General features: G+C 43.0%; 1 protein-coding gene across 1 annotated transcript in view; it reads left to right on the top strand.

The window, feature by feature from the left end:
* Nucleotides 1–20,524, top strand: part of LOC112695039 (division abnormally delayed protein) — a 124,020-nt gene that overhangs the window by 52,090 nt on the left and 51,406 nt on the right. The window contains exons 3-4 of the mRNA XM_048648732.1: nt 15,775–16,339; nt 16,603–16,804. Of these exons, the coding sequence (XP_048504689.1) occupies nt 15,775–16,339; nt 16,603–16,804 (767 nt within the window). The remainder of the gene's footprint in view (nt 1–15,774; nt 16,340–16,602; nt 16,805–20,524) is intronic.

Genomic DNA, 20,524 nt, shown 5'->3' with positions numbered 1-20,524 from the left:
TTATCCGAGATAGACGAACATTTGTACGTGGAGAGAATGGACGTGTAGAGTTTATAAACGGGTATATAATACGAGAAAATAGAAATGAAGAATGTACGTGACTTACCCCCTAAAGAGGCATGGGAGAAAAAACGAAAAAAAAAAGGGTCCATTAAACAACGCTCGAATCTTCACCGCCAAGAATTCTCGCTTATCAGATGACCTGGGTTCTTAATCCTGCATTTCCTACCTCGGATCAAGATAACCGTATACCCTACGCCCTCCAGCTCCCTCTCCCCCCCCTCTCCGCCCAAACTGGAAAATTATCCTAGGGATTTGAAGATCGCTGAAAATGTGACGGGGATCTTCTAATCGTCCGAAATGTCATCAGGGAGGAGGGAAAGATCTTCCTCTGCTGCGAACAAATTCTTTTGAGTGTTATGGGTACATCAGAGTTGAATAAACATCATCCCCAAATTGCAAAGGACGTTCGGCCTAACCAGCTGAGAAGTGAACCGATCGATATCTTTCGTCACAGGAAACGCACCGGAATTTACATTAGTCTTTGTCAGTCCCCTAGAGAAAAAAAAAAAACACCCCTAGAAATTCTGAAACGTAGATAAAATCTGAACGAGTTCATCGATTTCAGCAACCCAGTTCGTTGCATCGGAGCTAAAACGGATTAGCTTTTATTTTATTTCTAGAAATCCAAGTAGTTGCGAAGATATTGCAGAGCGATTGAAAGCTAAATTTATTCGCTTTATTCCAACAGGTTTCATCAATATTTTTTCATCTAACGGTATTTCGGGGGTTTGGTTCTGAATTTCGAACCAAATTTTGAACATACTTCTTGTCGGAGAGGTTCTTCGGGACAACAGCCGTCGAACGAAATTTTTACGTATAGGTACGCGAGGACATAACGTCGTTCCAATAATTCGCTCATCGATAAATATGAGTGTCATACGATCTTCATTACTGATCGATTAGATCATTCTATTCGCGATTAGGTAACGTGATATAACTATTTACTTTCGGAAGGCAGTTCCTCTACGCGCTTTTGTAAACGGATGGTAAAACTCTGAAAGCAAAGATGGATTTCATAACCGAGTCGGTATCGATTTTATCTGTCGAAAAACAATTGATTAAATATTTATACAGCGTACATATTATATATCTGATCGTTATGGCGTCGATTACGTAATTCGATTGGACAGATCGCATTGAAAAGACTTGCACCTAGAATTTATAAGCAACGTTATCAGTGGTTTTCTACACCGTCGCTCGTTCCAATCTCTTCGAAGTAATCATCCATTTTCGGACTCGATTATCGGATCAAATATTGCTATTCGTGGTACGATCCGCAATAGTATCGGGATAAGAGTACCCATTCTATAATTTTCGATAACAAAGAACATTCAATTACGTCACTGAGAATTTTCGAACAGCCGCGTACCGTGGCAGCGGTAACAATGTGCGTCGTATGCGTTACGAAGCCGGAGTTATCAAGTTGGCGCTCAATGATTACGCGCGCCGTCGCATTCCCCGCAAAACTGCACGCACTGCCAATTTGTTTTTTTTTTTTTTTTTTTTTTTTTTTCCTCTTCTCCTTCATTTTCTTCCAACGACCATCTTGATAATCCTTTTACCGAGAATCGACAAGGCTAACAAAGTAATCTTTCGTTAGCTTCGCACAATTATCAGCTGCCTGTACGAAGGCCTGATCGGTCTTCGTGAGGCTAGTCGTCCGCGGGGTCGACGTCTCAACGAGCCGATGAATGAGTCTCGTGAGTTGGTAATCAAGAGGCTAATGACATCGGCGAATCGGTAAAAGTTATACTCGGAATATTTGACCCGAATAAACAAAATGAATTTTATCGTTGACGAATGGAATAATGTCACTTTCTTCGCAACCGGTATCATCCAACAGCCTCGTCGCGCATAATCCACGAAACGAATTGCTCCGAGTTTCGGATGTGTCGCCCACATTTCGGTTCATTACGAACGCACGTACCCAACCGCTTGGTCAAAAGTTAGAACTCTACGGAAGAAGCGCCATTACTTGAAAAGTCGACCGGAGTATCCGCGTTGCGTTACCGTCGGTGTTGCGATCTCACGTTATACCGATGGGGGGAAAAAAACTCGGTGAAAAATGACGGTCATCGGATCAATAAGTGTAACCACGGGGGAGTGAGACGTTGAAACGTGAAGCGGAGTATCTTCTCGCGACGAGCGACCGAGCCGGCTCGGTAGTAACCACCGACGTATATGTACGAATGTGCCTATCGTACACCTACGAAGGCACGTTGGCAACGTGTTCTGCAAGTTCGATCATCCCGAGGTACGGGTGGGTAAGGTACACCCGTCCGCGCGTACAGCTGTACATCGGACACGTTACAGTATAGAATAAGGCGTCGCGAACCGCGTGATTCCAGCGAGTCTTTCTTGTGCAGATTATTGCGTAATGTACGTACGTACGTACGTACGTGTGCGCCGGCCGACGACGAGTCCTTTCGTGAAGAGAGGTGGACTCTGGCGACGCTGAAAGTCGTCATATCCGGTGCCGAGAGTCGAGATCGCACCGCGTGTTTTGCTTTATAACGTGTGCCGCTGCAATAACCATAAATATCGTCGGTACTATACACATCAGCGTTGCAATGCATCCTCCGCTAGGTTCTTAATATAGTCCCAGTTACAATAGATGTACCGTTTTGGTGCACTGCACACATTCGTGTATTCGTGATCGCTGGATAACGCTTACCACCTATGAGCGTATACCCGACTTTATTGCATATCGCTGGTCCGCAGTCTCTTCGCGGTAACGTCGTTGGTAAAACACCATAACTGGCCATAAAATCGACGTTTTATTGCTCGCCCGGCGAAACGCCTCTATCGTCCAATACGGGTGATACCTGTCCAATGAAACGATGATACATTTTTCACGCTTCAGCCGCGAAAGCCCGGAACTACGGAGGCTGCGATCGCAAAACTCAACATTCGAAATTAAAAAGAAGAATATATCGCGATCCACTCATTCTTATTGCGAGGCACTTCTCTGGCGCCTATTCTCATAGACGATCGATCCTATGCACCTCGTGAGACCTCCGAATGTCGACAAATTGTTCGAGACAATTTCTGGTAATGCTGCCCACCTTGGCGTGTCGCTTCCAAAGCCACGTTCGATCAACTCGTCCGGTATACTCAAGAAAAATCAATCAGCCCTAACGTTCTCTTCTTGTAACACAGAACGTCAAGGTGCTGATGCATATCCTGCAAGAGCGATACACGTCCTATCGATCCGGACAAAGAATTTACACCGAGGCATCGCGCAGCTGCCCAACGATACTCATTTTCAGTCTCATAACCCTTTCGTTTCCAAATTAAGAACGTTGAACCGCTTTTCGTGTCCCGCCCTCGCTAAGATCTTGGAGAGGGGTGAGAAGAGCGTTATGAATTCCGGTACGTGAAATGGATATATTCGAAGCACGATGAACGGAGTTCTGCGACCTTGTAGATCGCTGAAACGCATTCCTCATTTTTTGTTTTTTTCTCATCTTCGCTTTTTCCGTAGGTATATCGTACCCGTCTGAGTGGGAGGCGATACGGTATCGAGTCATGCGATCGAACGGATGCGTCCTCAAGTTTTCGCTTGCAAAATATATACGGAGTTAAATTTGCCGTAAGGTTTATTGAGATTTCAAACCGTTGCTATGCGACCGCATCTCGTCTCTCCGAGTCACGTATACCTCACGGACTCCTCGAGCTGACATCAAAGTTATTTCGGCGCGCGCACACACCCCCTCGATCCTACACCCGTGTGTTCCTATATATATATGTTTCTGTGTGTTATATGTATATATGTAAATGCATGAAAAATTTGCATACGCAGTTATGCTTTATATATATATACACGCACATTGTGTACAGGGTGTCGCTTTTCGAATACCATGCGGTCAGACTCTCCCGGACCCATGAAATACCCGATGAAAGTGAAATCCTGACACAGGTATACTATATCTCTGAAAAATCACTGGACTGTCTCGTTTTCTCTCGGCACATTAATGCTGCAAATCCTTGTGAAAATTTCGACGGAAGTTATTGAACGCGGATATAACAAGTGTGATGAATTCGTCAAAGATGCTTATCCTTTTAACGAACGTGCAACGTTCGCATTTGAGCTTTGCCATGGAACCATTTGACATCCGCTACCGTAATTATTATACCGTAAAAAACTGATGTGGGTGTTGCCATCGAACTACTCGAAGTGTTCTCTTTCGTCTTCTACTACCGTCGAAATGGTCTAGGTACCAGTTTAATTCTAACAAGTAAAATTTGTATCCCAGTGATTGATACCTTCAAATCTCACGTGTCAACTTTCAACGCTGATGAGTAACCAATAGCGTCTGCTGAAAAATCTGTTGTACCTAATTGAGTGATAACGGCGTTGCGAATGATTTCGGGTTCTACGTACGTCTGTGCACCAGCATTACATGTCTAGGTAAAATTCTGCAAAAACAATTTTCAGACAGTCTCTGGAATTTTCTTCTTTTTTTTTTTTCGCTATGAAAGGTTTTGCTCGTATATCAAAATAAGAATGCCAATAACTGTATAGTCGGACATTTTTCGAAATTGAGAATTTCTTGGACAAATTTTTACGTGGCTTTCGGAAGTTCGGAGTTTCGACTCAGGTGAGCGTTAGAGTCGGTTGACCAAAAATTTACGGCGGAGGTGTGATGAAAATTAAAAAGATGTAGGAGTTGTTAGGCGCGCTTTGTGCAGATGGTTACGCGTTGCGTCTGTATACATTATCCGTGGTGGAAACGTGGAAGGTCCTTATTCTCCCTCACCGCTTTTCCCCAACGCTCGTAGACGAGAGTAGGTATCTATTGGCTATTGTACTCGCACTCCGGCGGTGTGGTAGCCTCTTACAAGATGATTAATCGTGGTCTTTGATGGGGCCCTGATGCTGGCCTATAGCCAGTCGTCGGCCCAACTGGCATCACTCCTGCGCCACGCAATGCGTAGGATGAAGGAAAAAATGTGCTTTTTTTCCACCGCTCATCAGTCAACGCGGCCATTTCCTCGCACACTCATGTTCCTCCTATTATTCCATCTCTTCGTTTCTTCTACATATATTATATACCTGTCCTCTCTTTTTTTTCTCTCCTTCGCCCTCCATACTTATTATCCAGAATTTTTCAACGATATTCGCTCCCACGAATTCCACACTTGGGTTTTACGTGTGTTATACGTATACCTTCGCTCACGCAGTTGGACGTTGTACGAATTTTGTTTTTCGAATGTACGAACGTGCCGGAGGATGAAGATCGAGAGTAGGGGAAGGCCGGAAGTATAGCCGGATATCTTGTATCGTTCGTAATCCGCCATCGCTTATTGAATTACGTTCGTTTTTTCATTCTTCAAATATAGAATTTTAGCATCCATTGCATCGGATACGCGCGTTTCTATGACCTCCGGTTTGAAATCGGATCGCTGAAAATGTTCCTTGCTGGCGGAGGAAACGTAATCATGAAGGAAATTGCAGTGAAACAAAAAAATGAAAACGAAAAAAAAAAAATGTATCTCTGGAGAGGTATAATTGAAATTCTGGAAAATCAAGCGTGTGTTGTACTGCGGAAAATAGTTTCGTCAGAGAAAAAGTTTTCGCGCGGATTTCAGAATGGAGTATTATGTATCCTTTCATTAGTAGAAGAAAAGCAATTCTTTTATGCGCCGCTCTTTGTACCAATGACGTCTCGACGTCTCGACATCGAGTGTAAGTAGCCGGTGCAGTTGAAGAAACCGCAACAAACTTTGACCCTTTCAGTTCATATAGATGTAATATATTTGTAGCCTCTTGCCGTGGTATATAATAATAATAATTTTAATCGATACCCCGATATCGAGTTGGAATTTTATTGGATTTTAATCAACCGTTCTTTTGCACTTCATCATTTATTCTTATACCTCAGAGACAGCTAATACCACTGAATACGATCGCTTGGGAGTTATATAAAAGTCAAACCACCTCCTTCCAGAGTTACGGGAATCCCGAATTATAAGATCCTTAGGTAAAAAATTAGGGATTGAAAATCAATTTTTCACGCTTTACGGTAACCGTTTGGGTACAAAAAGAAGAAGAAAATTATGCATCAGCTGGGAAGCGACAATTTATCCCTTCGCATCGTCAACAATTCGGGGTGAAAAGGGGTAAAAAAATGCATCAACGATTGTCCAAAATCAATTAAAATGCATAATTAAAAGTCACGCGATAAATTCTTCGAGTTTACGCGCTCGTAACGGATGACTCTGTGACAAAATGACCCCTCTCGTTTCATCCTGCTGACGTTACGCCCATACGATTTAATTATTCGAATCTCGCGCTTTGGAGTTTTTTTTTTTTTGTTTTTTTTTTTTTTTCAAGAGGGTCGTCGTCGTATTTATTATCTGATTCCCGTATATACACGTCTCGGTTCTGTTATCGGGCGCATAACAGAACAGAAGTCTCCCAATCCCAGGGATGCACCTCGTTCGTTTGCACCTGTGCTACCGACAATGTATTCGAAATTAAATTCTCAAGACAATCTCCTCTCGGAATCTGTCTCGCGTTCTTAGCCGAAAGAAAACCATCGAACTCTCCTCGCAGTGCTCGATCTTTTTGAATTTATTTATCGTCAATCGACAATGCTGCCGGAATTCAACAAGAACTCTATAACGAACAAAATTGAACGAATCACGAGTCGAATAAAAAAAAAAAAAAACAGTATCATCCAAGTTTTGTTTGAAATCGATCATCTGAGAAAGTTGATGGTTTTTTCTTCTTAATGTAGATCCCATTGGTTGTGTTCCGCGGGAACATTTATCGCGCCAAACGATTTCGACGAAATTCTCTAATCCTTTCAACAATTTTAGAGTAAGTTTTATAATAATACTCGTCACGCCTCTCGATTATAACGAGAGAGCCTCAGCACCGGTCCATGAATGAAGGCATGCGGCCCTGCCGGGCAGACGGCATGGTACAGTTCCCACGTACATTTTACACCCTCCCACGAGACTCCCTCTTCGTTGACCGGATCCCAGGGTCGAACCTTCTCGGGTCTTCTCCCACACGGTGGCGCTAAAATAAAATGACCAGCGAGGAATGCAGAAGCAGGAGAAGAGAAAAAGTAAAAAGAGAAGAAAAAGAGAAAGGGGGGCGGAGGGGATCTCGGGGTCCGCGCCGCGCGGTGTAACGACGCCCAGGTAATAGCCCGGGAAGAGGGAGAAAGAGAAGAAGAAATGGAGAAAAATAAAAATAAAGAAAAAGAGGAGGAAAAAGTGAGAGAGGGAGAGAGAGAGAGAGAGAGGGAGAGAGGGAGCATCGCGCGGCCCGCCAGGTAAAAGAGCGGAGGCAAAAGATCCGCTGTGTTTCCCTCCGACACCTTGGAACGTTAAGGTGGTGGCGGCCGCGCCAGTCGCTCGCGCCAAATACATCGGAGTTGCCCCGGAGGAGGAATGCGAGATCTCGCAGCCCTACGGCCGGTTAATAGCCCCGTGAAACAAGTCCGTGAAAGTCACGACCGAACTCCCTTCGAATCCCAAAATCCATGGATATATAAATGTAACGCACGCATACGATTACGATACCGTATACCTATACGCGCTCCTTCGAATTCGCCCCTTTTCAATTAACCTCCCGGAAAACCACGATATTCACCCAGATCTTTGCCGTCGTTCCGTCATTTTTTATAGCAACCTGCTCGAATCCGAGGCTCGCGAGATAACGATGTACCATTCGTTGATTACCCGCATATATACCCATTAATCGTTTACCGTATGGTACAGCGATCTACGTGTACGTGTACAACGTTGAGATCGAAACTCGAGCCACAGCTATTGTTCTGCTACAGGTTTACCGATGTTTGTAGTATTTAGGCCGCGTTTAATTAGTTATTAGCCCCGTGTGGCTGCTGTACCTATGTATCGTATGAGGAAGTGGCGGTTACCAAACCACCCGTGAAAAGCTACACGCGTTGCGCGCGAGCATCCAGTGCAGCCTACGGGCGTCGCAGATCTGGATTACAGGCGTGTAGCCCACGGCTTAAACGTAATCACCCGTCATTTTGATATTCACGAGGGATTTCCGACGTCCCGCAGGTGGTGGTCAGCTTACGTAAAACTATGCGTATACCTATACGCGCGCGTGGCTAGAGCTTACGATCAGATTTATTCAACCTGTATGTATAGTTTGTGCAACTGCGTGTACGTACGTATGTATATATATGTAGATCTTTTATCTCCAAACGCAATGAGACCGCGTCTACTAGTTCATCTATTCTCAATATCCATCTACATAGCCCTGTAAGTTTCGGGTTAGACAAAAAAAAAACAAAAAAAAAAAAAACAAAAAAAAAAAACAAAATTTCACGAATTTGTCGATACGCGCACGTACCAATTGAAGCAAATTCATTGAATTTCTGTCTCCAGGTGATGATAAAAAGGTCGTAATGAAACCTGTAGCTGGGAGCAACGTATCGCGATGGAATAAAAACACTCTGTGTACATAACTCAATTGAACTGTTACGTGATTATAGAGCCGTATCGTGTATTTATAGACCATTATATAATCCCTGACTTAAATTTTATATTCTTCTTTCTTTCTTTTGTATTATCGACTCGGGGCATAACTCGAGTAGCGAAAGCATCTCGGTTAAAACTATGTGTCGCGTTCCGTCCCGCAAGGCATTAGGAATACCCGTCGGTATAGTTTGACCCCATGCATGTGCATGCCGCGCATCTGCACCGCGATACGGGAGTAGCAGAGTTATATTAGAAAACGAAAATAAAAATCTTTGTACGTAAATGGGTTGTATAAGCAGGGTACACCTCGCATGTCAACTTGATTAAATTCTTACTGCCTCCGTGGCATTTTATTATTTTTTCTCCAATTTTTCACCGAACAATATCGACGATGCCCCTCTTCAATTCCGACAGCCTGAGGGACCTCGTGAAAAATTGGTAAAATTGGATGAGAAAGAAAAAAAAACAAAAAAAAAAAACAAACGCATCGAATTACCTTTGCGTAAATTACGGCGTCACTCGACCGCCGCTCGATGTCGAGGCGTTATGCCCCTCGCATGTCGTACATAGGTGCATACCGGTTTTGATCGATAAAATAATGCAATAGATATGGATAAAGGTTAGTTCGCCGTTGCGCGGCGTGTTCCTTCCTATATTCGGATCCGTGCCACAGGTGGTGCAGTCGCGGGCGTACCGGCGTCATCGATGCGTAACGCTATAGAGCGATAAATGGGATTGTCAGTGAAGAGACAAAGTAGTCGCTTGTCGCCCGGAGTCAAGACTCGGTGTCGCTTGATCAGCCCGCGCGCTCCTTCCTTCGATCTCCTACCTTTTCTCCTTCCTCAAACTTTTTATTCATCTCGTACACGTCTTCGATAGATCAGAGTCAACTTTCCGATCCTCGAAGAACTATATAGCCCCCCTACCTTCCCCCCCGTATAGATACATATACGTACACAGCGAATACGCGTCGAAAGTGCGACCGCTGCATGAATTCTTGACGTTCTGGTACCCGCGCGTGTACTCCGCACCGCGTATATGATGCACGTACCGATACAAACATCTATGCATGCCCCTACCACGGATCTATATTGTAAGGTCCGTACGGGTGCGTACCTATACATGCCTAGGCGGCTACGTAGAGCCAGGTATGGTCGGAAATACCTGTATAACTTGCGGCACATGCATCGGGAATTACACGGGCGGAATGTGCAGACGTTTCCAACGGCGCGGAGCAGCAACGCGGTTGAGAAAAGAGTGGAGGATAAAAATAAGAGAGTCCGAAAAGAGGAGCGCGAGAGAGAGAGAGAGAGAGAGAGAGAGAGGGCGAGAGAGAGAGTGGACTGCACTCGGTGAAGGAACGTCGAAGGAGCGAGTGGCCGGCTCGCGCCTGGAGGGCTGCAGCGCGGCGCAGTGCGAGCGAGCGAGATGAGATATGGACCAATAAACCTTGAAAGATGCTGCGTCTACGGACTCCCTCTTTCCCTCCTTTTCGCTTCGCATTTGTTTTTTTTTTCTTCTTTCACTTCTATTCGCTTTTTCTTCGCCTCTCTCACTCTTCTGCGTTCGCCTTATTCGCGCGATGTATACCTCTGACTCTTCGCGGGACAAAGACTCACCCTTTTTCTTCTGGTTTCTTGTGCGTGGGGTTCGCGCGGAGGATCGGTCGAAGCCTACGGCCGGGCTGGACGACGATCCGAGAGAGTGTGGGAGAGAGAGAGAGAGAGAGAGAGAGAGAGAAAAAGATTTTGAGAAAAAGAGATGGAAATTAGTAAAGAGAAAGATCGGGGAATTCTATACGAGTCGGAGGAACAGCGATATAATGCGTGCGGAGAGATGTACACGTACACATACCGCTGCTTCTGATGCTGCTCCTGCATTCTACTCCCGCTCTTCCTTCATCCACCTATGACGTTCTCCGACCTGCGAATACGCCTCAAACTCCACGGCTCTCGGGACCTTCGAAATATTAAATTTTATCGTCGACGAACTTGTTTTCGACGTCGTTCCATCGAACCCGATATGATACCCGCCGCGAATCTTCATTCTAAATAACTCGTCGTTTGCATATTTTCCCATTTGTTTTTTCTAGTTTTTTCCGTTCGTGTCCGACTTATGTGATACGTCTACTTTTCCCGGTTGATATACGCGTATGTGCGTTGTCGTTGTACGTAGCCGACGAATTGGAAAATTCGAAGTAGAAAGATATCGAAGAGAAATAAAGGGAGACACCGCAACCGGTCCATTACTTCCACAGGAAGCGCACGTGGTTTTGACGAGACCTTTGAAAACTTCGACGCTCGTACGAGAAAAATCTCTGTATGGCAGGGAGTTGCGATCGTTGGAAAATGTGTTGAAAAATATGGAGATCCGATTTTCCTAAGGTTACAGAGAGAGATATATTCATGTTCGCAGGTATATAACGCGTATTGTATATCCACGCGTACCAGTGGTGTATATTCCTAACCGTCTACGGGTCTGCAGTCATGCGATCGAAAATTCGCGACAGGGGATGAGTTTGAATAAACACGTGCATCGGTCCGTAGGTACACGTACACGTATACACACACGTTACGCGATTGTATCACATTCTCGAGTTCGAAGCTCAAGTTTTACGCTTGAAAATCGCGTAAGCTGTGCAGCGGCAAGAGCTTTGCGCGTACACGTATATTATCTCTTCAACCGTGAACACGTATTCGCCCGATGTACGGATATAACGTCTTGCGGCGAAATACAACCACCGGCTCACATACATGCACCGCCGGTTACATTTTATTATCGCATTTTCACACGCGGCTGGAAATAGCGAAAGATCTGTTTTGTAGCGTGAACGAATTTTACCTAGCGTTTACTTCGGACTGGAACGGTCGGTCGACGCGAGGGCCTCTTTTCTTCTCTTCTTCTCATTTCATTGTCCGTTTCCCTTCGCGGATATTTGTTTTTTTTTTGTTTTTTTCCACACCGATCAAGTTTTCACGTATTTCCAATATACGAGGTAACTGATGCAGATCTGTAGATCGCGCATGCATACAGGCGTAAGAATGTATGAAAATTCTGTTTATTTTAGTTGGTTTATAAAGCGGCGCCGTATAGATCGGATGAATCACGTCATGATCCTCGGATGAATAGAGAATTAGCATAAATTTATTTTCTCTGCACTCATGTATGTTCATATAGGTTCTCATGGTTAAACAGAGAGAGAGAGAGAGAGAGAGAGAGGGAAAAAAAACTTGAATTTATTAGCTCATGGACATATATTATATGTATGCACATTATATACCTACGTCCCCCGCGATATTCTAATTTATTGAAATAAAACGCAGCGCTGATAATTCTCTCTAGTTTTTCATTATTAATGGTCTTTTCCTTTTCGATACGAGGCGGTATGGCATTCAAGCGAAAGAGTATGAAAATATCAGCTCTCACCATTTTGCGGAAAACTTAGCGTACCAAAACTTGCCCGCCATTCGCGATAGCGTTGCTCGTCAGAAACTTGGAACACCCGACGCATGTTTGTACGCAGGATCGAAACCCGAAGCTCCAAATTGTGCAGACGCTGGTGATTCGTTATAACGAGGAATAGCCGGGGGTCGCAACCAATAGGTCAGATGTGGTAAGGGACTGCGTGGTAAATTTGTGTTGGAGATGAATTTAGTTTGGTGTGGTGTTGGCGTAACAATGAACCATTGACGAAGGAAACCGTATATAATGGAGAGAATCTTTGTCCACTTCCGAACTGTATGCCTATATACAATTCAGGTAAATACGGACCCATGTAAACCCTCAACTTATGCCTCTGTGTGCACATGCGAAAATCGCTATTTCCTTCCAGTTCTGAAGTTTGCCCAACTTCGAATCGCGCGCTGGCTGATCAGCTATTATGCGATGCATGCCCTGCTCTCGGCTCGTTTTTTTTTCCTCTTTTTTTTTTCGCAAGTACATCGAATCTATCGGACGATTCTTTTTTTTTTTCCTCTGCGCGAATTCACTTGAAGATTCGGATCGCGGACTCGATCGCTTTGATTCGCATATCTAATCTAACTTCTGAATCGATACCACGCCAGTATATAAATAAAGTATGAGGTAATTATCGTGCGTAATCCTTCGTGGAACCGGGCACTCATTGTTTTTGTAAATTAATATTTTTGTCACCCGATTATTTTTATTTTTTATTTATTCTTTCATAGCTTCGATTGCTCTCGCGTGACGATCTGATTACAGTTTTGCTCAATTACTTCTGACGTGTCAGTATGTAAATACGCATTAGAATTAGTCAGCTGTGTACCACACACGTTCGCGTATGTGGCGTCGGACTGGATAATTCTCGGAGATGAGAGCGTCGCAGATTAAACAATAAATACAAAAGAAATTGAAGTAAAATAAAATAAAAATAAATAGATGAAACGAAGACGGTATAACCGTCTCGGCTCGTCTCTACACAACGACGCGTACTGTGAGACCTGATAAACATTAAACCTCGTGCATCAGCAGCATGTATAGAGTTGCGTAATAGATTTCTCGACACTTGAGTTATTCGTACCATCTTTTTATACCGCACCGCGAATAATAAAAATACACCCATGTACCTAAGCTTTGTAATCTTATTGAATCCCACACCGAGTCGTCCATGTTACATTCAATTTTTTCGAAATTTTGATTGTATTTGAAAATTGCATTTATCGAATTCATCCAAATTTTTATAAAAAAAAAAGTGTAGCTACTTTGATTAATCTTTTATCGAACAAACATTTGAAAACTGTCTGTCAATTCTTTGTCAACTTCCTTCAATTGTGGGAACTGTTCGGTTAATCGGGGACAATCGGTTTTTGTCGGTGGTTTAATAATTCCAGCTGTGACACTACGGACTTTCGGTGAGAGTAAATGAGGATTGATAAAATACTAATAAAATCGTAAATTCGAACTTCAAAAAACGAAACGATCACCGAATTACTTAATTGACGTTTAATTCGACTTTTTTCTGTATACGTTTAATTGAACTGACTCCTAACGATCCCTCGTGATCTATGTAACGATGAGATATCCATTCTTAATGACGATGAGATCTGGCCGTTGTTCTTTCTCCGCATACGTAACTTTGGTTACTTCATTTTTTCAGCGCGGTCCTATAATACTATGTGAAAACTAGAAAGAAAATTGCGATACTACTGGAAAAGTGATCAAGATCCTGTTCCGAAAAGTTCATGACGTTCCCGTTGCATTTTGCTAGCTGGGCCTATTGGACTTTGGAAAATGAGTGTGAATCGTGCGGCTGAAAACGGTGATGAAATTTTATTCGTTTGCTGATCGGCTCTGGGGTTGATAATCAATTTTTAAAATACGTCAGACAAATGCCTACGATTCATGGTTTGTCAATTGAATCAAAAATTGTCTACTTTTTTCAGTCCTCGGTAAAAACAAGATCGCGACGTTTTTTTCTTTTCTTTTCTACATACATTTCAGTCTCGATCCCTTCGTTGAATATGACGGTTTTAGATGCTTGAATAAATACGGTCCTCAAACCTCTGGTAAAGTGTGTATAGTCACCGGGCGGCGTATTATACTATACTTAAATTTCCTTTTATCTGCACTTTAAAAATGTTGCTGTAAAGGAGATCTTTGTTTGTCCGCGCCGTTTCTTCTTTCCTCAGAGAAACGTTCTTCTTCTCACCTCACCCGCGCGGTACGGTTGTGCAGGTTATCTCTCTCCCTCTGGTGAATAATATAATATACCTGAACACTGTACAGTGTTCCTGTTGCGGCACGTATTTGATGAATGAACGAAACTTGCACGGCACCGTGGGCTTCCTAGACCCACTAAATGATCCATGGAAAATTGGAAGCTTCGGTACCGTAGACCTACCGGATTCTTATATACTGGAAATACATAACCCGACCCGGCTCACCCAACCTACATAATATAAACGTACATACATATATACGTGCACAGGTAATGCACGAAAATTTGTATAAACTGACCAAGCGCAATCTGGTCATGTATAATAATAACGTTGAACGGGATGTACAACGATACCCGACGTGCGTCGTCGTATCGAGTATCTTGACACTTTTTTTGTTTGTTTTTTTTTTTCACTTTTCCAAATGAAATCTATATATCCGTGACCTTAAGCCCCGAGGCTTACTTGGCCTGCGTCAATTTCTACTTAGTTAGCTTCTCCCACTTGGCGACTGGACCTATGCCAGCCTGCCTAAATCCGTTCGTTCGCCTTCCTGAACAAGAGAATGTGCCTCGAGGACCATCTACTCCACTTTACACTTCACGAATATAGCGGGCATCGGGTCGTTCCTCTGGAATAAGACGACATTTTTTGTCATTGTTTCTTTTTGTAATTTTTGTAATTTTTTTGTTTATCTTTGATTCAACACCGCCGGTCACAGTATGACGACGATATTGGCGATCATGCGGAAATTCAGGATGTTGAGTTAAAAATAATAATTAGGTGCTCGTCTTGGTCGTTAATTTCGCGATAAAAACGACTCGCGCGGTCCAGTCTCTCGCAGGTATATTCTCTGGGCGAAAATATTATTGCACTTGATACACATGAATAAAAGTTTATTTATAAAATTGTATTTTAATATGTGGGGTACTGTACATGGGTATATCTGCGGTATGAGTAATTGCTGGATACGGATATGTGATGACTTATGCATATCATGACGAACATAATTGAGTCAGATTTGCCATAAATGTAGCAAAGCATAGAAAAATTCTTCGGCTTGAGATGATCACGTGTATTTGTTAACTTCCGGTACATGATCGACCAACTTTCGGTCCGTAGATCTGCGTCAAGACGATTCTTTGAAATACGCTTATTATAAAAATAATACAAATGAAATTTTCCTTTCTACTTCAAGGGAGATTTTAAAAAAAATCCATATCTTACGCGATTCCCTAGCACTTAACGCGATCTTAAGCACTCGTAGATTTGATGAAAAAATGCCAAATAACCGAGTTTTCACCGAACACAAAAAAAAAAAAATCAATATTTTTTTCATAGGTATTTTTTGAATGGAAAAACTGAGATAAGAGTTTCGAAAAAATCGCAACGTAAATTAGGTGAAAACTAACGTGAAAAAAATATTTGGCACCGGAGTCATCATTATTTCGCACCTATCTAAAAATAGATAAGATTATGTTTCAACGTCATTAACATTCGTTCGGTCTAATATTTTGAATGGACTCGAATTTCGCTGAGAATATCGAAATTTTCCTGATTGCAGAAACTGTGACGGCGTTGGTTCGGCACTCCGAGAATAGAACTCTGACCCTCTTCAACCAGGTGTACCGTTCGATGGCGGGTGAAACCTACACATCGGTGAAAAGCCTTTACAGAGAAATAGTGAATTACGTGGCCCCGGAGAACACACCAGATTCGTTACAACAGCCTCGTACACGCGACATGTTGGAGGCGAGCTTTCTGACCTTCTTCGACGAATTATTCCCGACAGCTTTTCACCGTGCGGTGAACTCCCTGAAACAGGATTTCTCAAATGACTTCAAAACCTGCCTCATCAACGCCGTGGACGGTATTCAACCTTTCGGTGACATACCCAAGCAGATATCTCAGTCCGTTGTCAAGAGCCTCGAGGCCACCAGGGTGCTCATTCAGGCATTAACCCTGGGGAAAACAGTTCTCGATAAAATTGACGGTGCCCTTTTCTCAACGAAAAACCCGCAACAGATCGACTGCTTCAGAGCTTTACAAAGAATGACGTACTGTTCAAAATGCCACGGCATCGCCGGTGATCTGAGACCCTGCTCGGGACTCTGCACTAATGTCATCAGGTGAGATGAAAAGAATTTCTCGAACATTTTTTTCGCACGGATCAATCGGTTCCCTTTACCGATTGATATCACAAAGTTCCGGATACATTGAGTACACCTACCTACCTACCTTCGTCTTTTCTCTACTCCGAATTGATATTCTCAAAAAAAAATATGCGAAAATCAAATTCTCGCTGCTTTCGATTGCCACGAAGATTTTCACTGAAAAGTACCGAAATCAAATAAGGTACGGTCTCGAGTAGCTTCCGTATTTTTTTTTCCAGGGGTTGCCTGATCGAGCAAGCTTCTCAATTCGACATGACCTGGTCCGGTTACGTCGATTCCGTCGAGCGGCTAGTAAGCGCTATCGACGGTCGTAACAACCCTCTTGGCCTGAACGTAGAAAGCGCCGTTAGACAACTCGACGCTCGTATATCGGATGCGATAATGCACGCAATGGAAAACGGCCCAGACCTCAAGGAAAAGGTAAGATTTCAAGCACGTCATTTTTTCGTCTACATAGCCACTAAATTCGACCGCTCTTTCAAACTGAAACAAAAAAAAAAAATAAACAATAGAACAAACCAAGGAATAAACACGTTTGGACCTTTCGCACCAGGCTCACCTGGTGCATGGTATGAAATCTTTTGGAAAAAAACTATTTAACAAAAGGGGCGGCATGGCCGGGGCAGGAGGAGGGGGGGCTAAGAAAATAAACTAAACTGCATTCACGTGCCTTGTGGACGACGGACACGGGGCAATGGCTCGCATATAAATGGTTCAACCCACATGCCGACTGAATATTGAAAAGGCCTTTAGAAAAGTTTTTGAGAGTAAAAATGCCCCCGGCCTCGAATAGCGTTTGATCATAATAGCTCCCGCATAACGCTCGTGGTTTAATTGCGCCGTCCGTTAATGAGCTTTTTATATACTTACTCGTTTGTTTGACAAATTGATATACCGTATACCCTATACCTGTGTGTACCAACCGGGTATTTTTAATTTCGCGAAACACTGAGGGGACAAACTTTGGGAAAAAAAGTTATCAAATTTTGGTTACTCATTGTATATTCTCATACTTGTTTTTAAATAGCGAAATATCGAGGCACAAGTCAAAGAAAATCTCTCTTCGCGAATCATTGAGCCGTGACTTTATATCTTTCGTAAATTATCTCAAACTTTTACAAAATTTGAAAATTTCTGCTTTGAAATCCAAGCAGCAAGCTCATGATGCTTTTCCTTTTCAACTACAAGTAGAAAGAAGTTTTGCCTCAGAACTTCCCTGACTTTCAGGGATGATATCCGCATGCATTGCGGTATAAAAACGAAGCAATAAGTAAAAAAAACCGATTAGGTCTTTCGAGATTAGCACGTATGGATTTTGTACCGCGTCACATACTTCACCGTACCTGTAATATGTACAGAACACGACGCGATTTCAGTCTTTTGCCTCGAAGAAGTCATTTGCCGAGACTTTTCATCAACAGTATAAGCCCCTCAAGCGTAAAGTGTCACCAAAATTTCACCACACTGTCATAGGCTCTCTTTTCCTCCTCTGTGCTTCTATTTGTTACGATTATTATTATTATTAGTGTTTTTTTTTTATCGACAACCTGCGTGAAACCCTCATCATTTCTGATTCAATTTGCAGTCCGCAATAATGTTTCGCTATACGTATAAATTCGTGTCGTGATTTTCCTCAAATTTGTTTAACGAGTTATCGTGATTTTTCAATGAGAATATTCTCCCCCAAACTGAAATTCCTCTCTGCGTGGAAACGTATACGACGGTAGAAATATTTGCCGAAATGCAGCGGCTACCCTGTCATCCCAAAGTTCGTCAAAAGTTTTGACGTTCGCACAGCGGCTATTCCATCATCCCATCTAGTATATTATTTCATCGGTTCTCCTTTCACCCCCTCACGTAGCCGTCTAGCCGCATCGGACCCTACCAGCTTCGCGTTGCAATTAATTCCGCTGAAAATTTACTCGTCGCCACCAAATTATCGGTACATGGGCTTGTGTCGCGTGACCGCCGCCCATTCCAAAGGTTACCGAACTGGAACACCTCGATCGTCTCGAAACGGTGCGAAGCGAACGCCACATGGCGATGGCTGCAGCGGCAGCGTCGGGACTCGATGAGTTAATTCAATCGCCTTGACGCCCTGCACCCTGCGGCAATGCATCGTCGAACCTCGACGCTGCGTCGATTGCGATTCCATGCAACTTTTGGATCCGTAGACTTTACGCCGTTCCAAGAAACTTCTTTGGCTTTGATTTTCGAATCACACTGCGGCAACTACTACTACTACTACTACTACCGATACCACCACTACTTTTTCTCTGCGGCAAGTCAACTTTCTCATCAGTATGCTCCTCGGGTATCCTTGCCCGTGAAACAATAGTTTTCTCTGTAAAAAGTCTAGTAGGTATTCGAAGGGCGTCTAAAGCTTGTCCGAACATCGCCAGCTACGACGGCCCGACTCGCGGTAAAAAGTTGTGAAAATCTGTCCGCAATTGTGTCGACTGGGAGAAATAAAAGTCCCTATAGTACACCGCTGCGGACACCGCATTTTGTCCGAACAACCCTTATTACCGCGGCCCGGGAAATAGAAGGGGTCGGATATCTCAGGGTGAGAATTGTATTAGGGAGAGATGAGAGATAAAGGTCGATAGATGAAGGTCGATGGACGAAGAAAAAGGTGAGGAAGTTAACCGACGGAGATATTGAATCAAGAGACAATGCTGACACTTGTGATTTCACGCTTCGACCATACGACTTATCCATTGTCCTTCTAATTTAATGATCATACGCAATTTTGTGTCATTTTATGTCAATTTTACGAGTAAAATGGTGGGGTTATAGCCGGAAATAAATCGGCTGTGAAAGTTTTTCGACGTGCGGAAGGATCCTCATAATATTGAAGGGTCTTGAATGATTTCAAAATACGTTGACAAAAATTCTCAAAGATGACAAGTTTTTGAAAAATTAAATTTGGTTTCAGATAAATTTACTAAATTTTGTGGAAATTTGAGAAAATCTCCAGGATTCCGCAGATTCTCAAAATTTCGGTGAGATGTTGAATCATCGCGCGATTGACTTCGATGTAAATTTCGATTGTGATTGTTTTAACGAAGTGAAAAAATGTCACGCCGTTCTCAGCGTTTCAAATGTTTCGCAACGACTTTCAATGGCTTCAAATAATTCCCCTGGAATTGAAAAAGTGTTTATTCAACCGTCGGCGATTCGTTGCTTCGGACGAGAGAATTGAACTCGTTTTACCGCAATCTTTGTGAGCAATTACGCCATGAAAGTACGTCTGAGTGTGCTCGTATGGGTGTACATTTTTTTTTCTCGTTTCCCGCTTCTTTCCTCCTTTCTCTTCGCAGTCTAAATTTATTATAGCAGAAATTAATTGCTGCGGTTCATTTCGCTGGTAAAGTTTTCCGATCCGCTTTTTAATAAAGATTGGTAGCTTATGATTCTTTTCTGACCCCAATTCTCCCGGTAGTTTCTTCGAGTACAGGTTGCCTGCTGTTTCACAAATTCTGCGAATAAAAATTCATGTTTACGACCTCGCAAGTTCGCAAGTTAATTATTTTTTCCAATCTCACCGAAAAATTGTTCACAAAGATCGTTGCGCAACTCCGGTGACTTGTCGGTTCTTCAAAGTCTTTCGATAAAAAGAACCCGAATCTTATAGATCTTGTTTTTCGATGTACAAAAAATTTACCGAACGACTTAATCTCAGAATTTTCGAAACTTTACGAAACTCTGACAAAGAGAAAAAACCGTATCCAAAATCTCAAATACAATCGGAATTTGGAACAAATCTGCTAATTCCAAATCCAATTTTTCCTCGAAAGTTTATAGGACCAAAAAGCTTTAAAAAAAAGCGGATATGAATCCTCAGCAATTATTCATTAGAGACGGCGAGGCGAATTAAATATGGCATCGTGGAAGGTAGTGAAATAAATAAGTTAAAAATAAAACATAAAGGAGGTGGTCGGTGTGACTAACACGGTGGATCGGGGGGGTGGGAGGGGGAATCGGAGTAGTCCGAACGAGCGAAAGAAAGAAATAAAATCAAAGTGAAGTAAGCAACTATCGTGTGTATAATGTGCGAGGGACAAAGGACCTCTGGGGCGGTTCCCAGAGGTTTCGGGGGTTCGGGTGCGGATGACTGTAGCCGCATGATTAAATGCC

Source organism: Athalia rosae, chromosome 1, assembly GCF_917208135.1.
Source record: "Athalia rosae chromosome 1, iyAthRosa1.1, whole genome shotgun sequence".
NCBI classification, from domain to species: domain Eukaryota; kingdom Metazoa; phylum Arthropoda; class Insecta; order Hymenoptera; family Athaliidae; genus Athalia; species Athalia rosae.
This window is presented reverse-complemented; position numbering and strand designations above follow the sequence as displayed.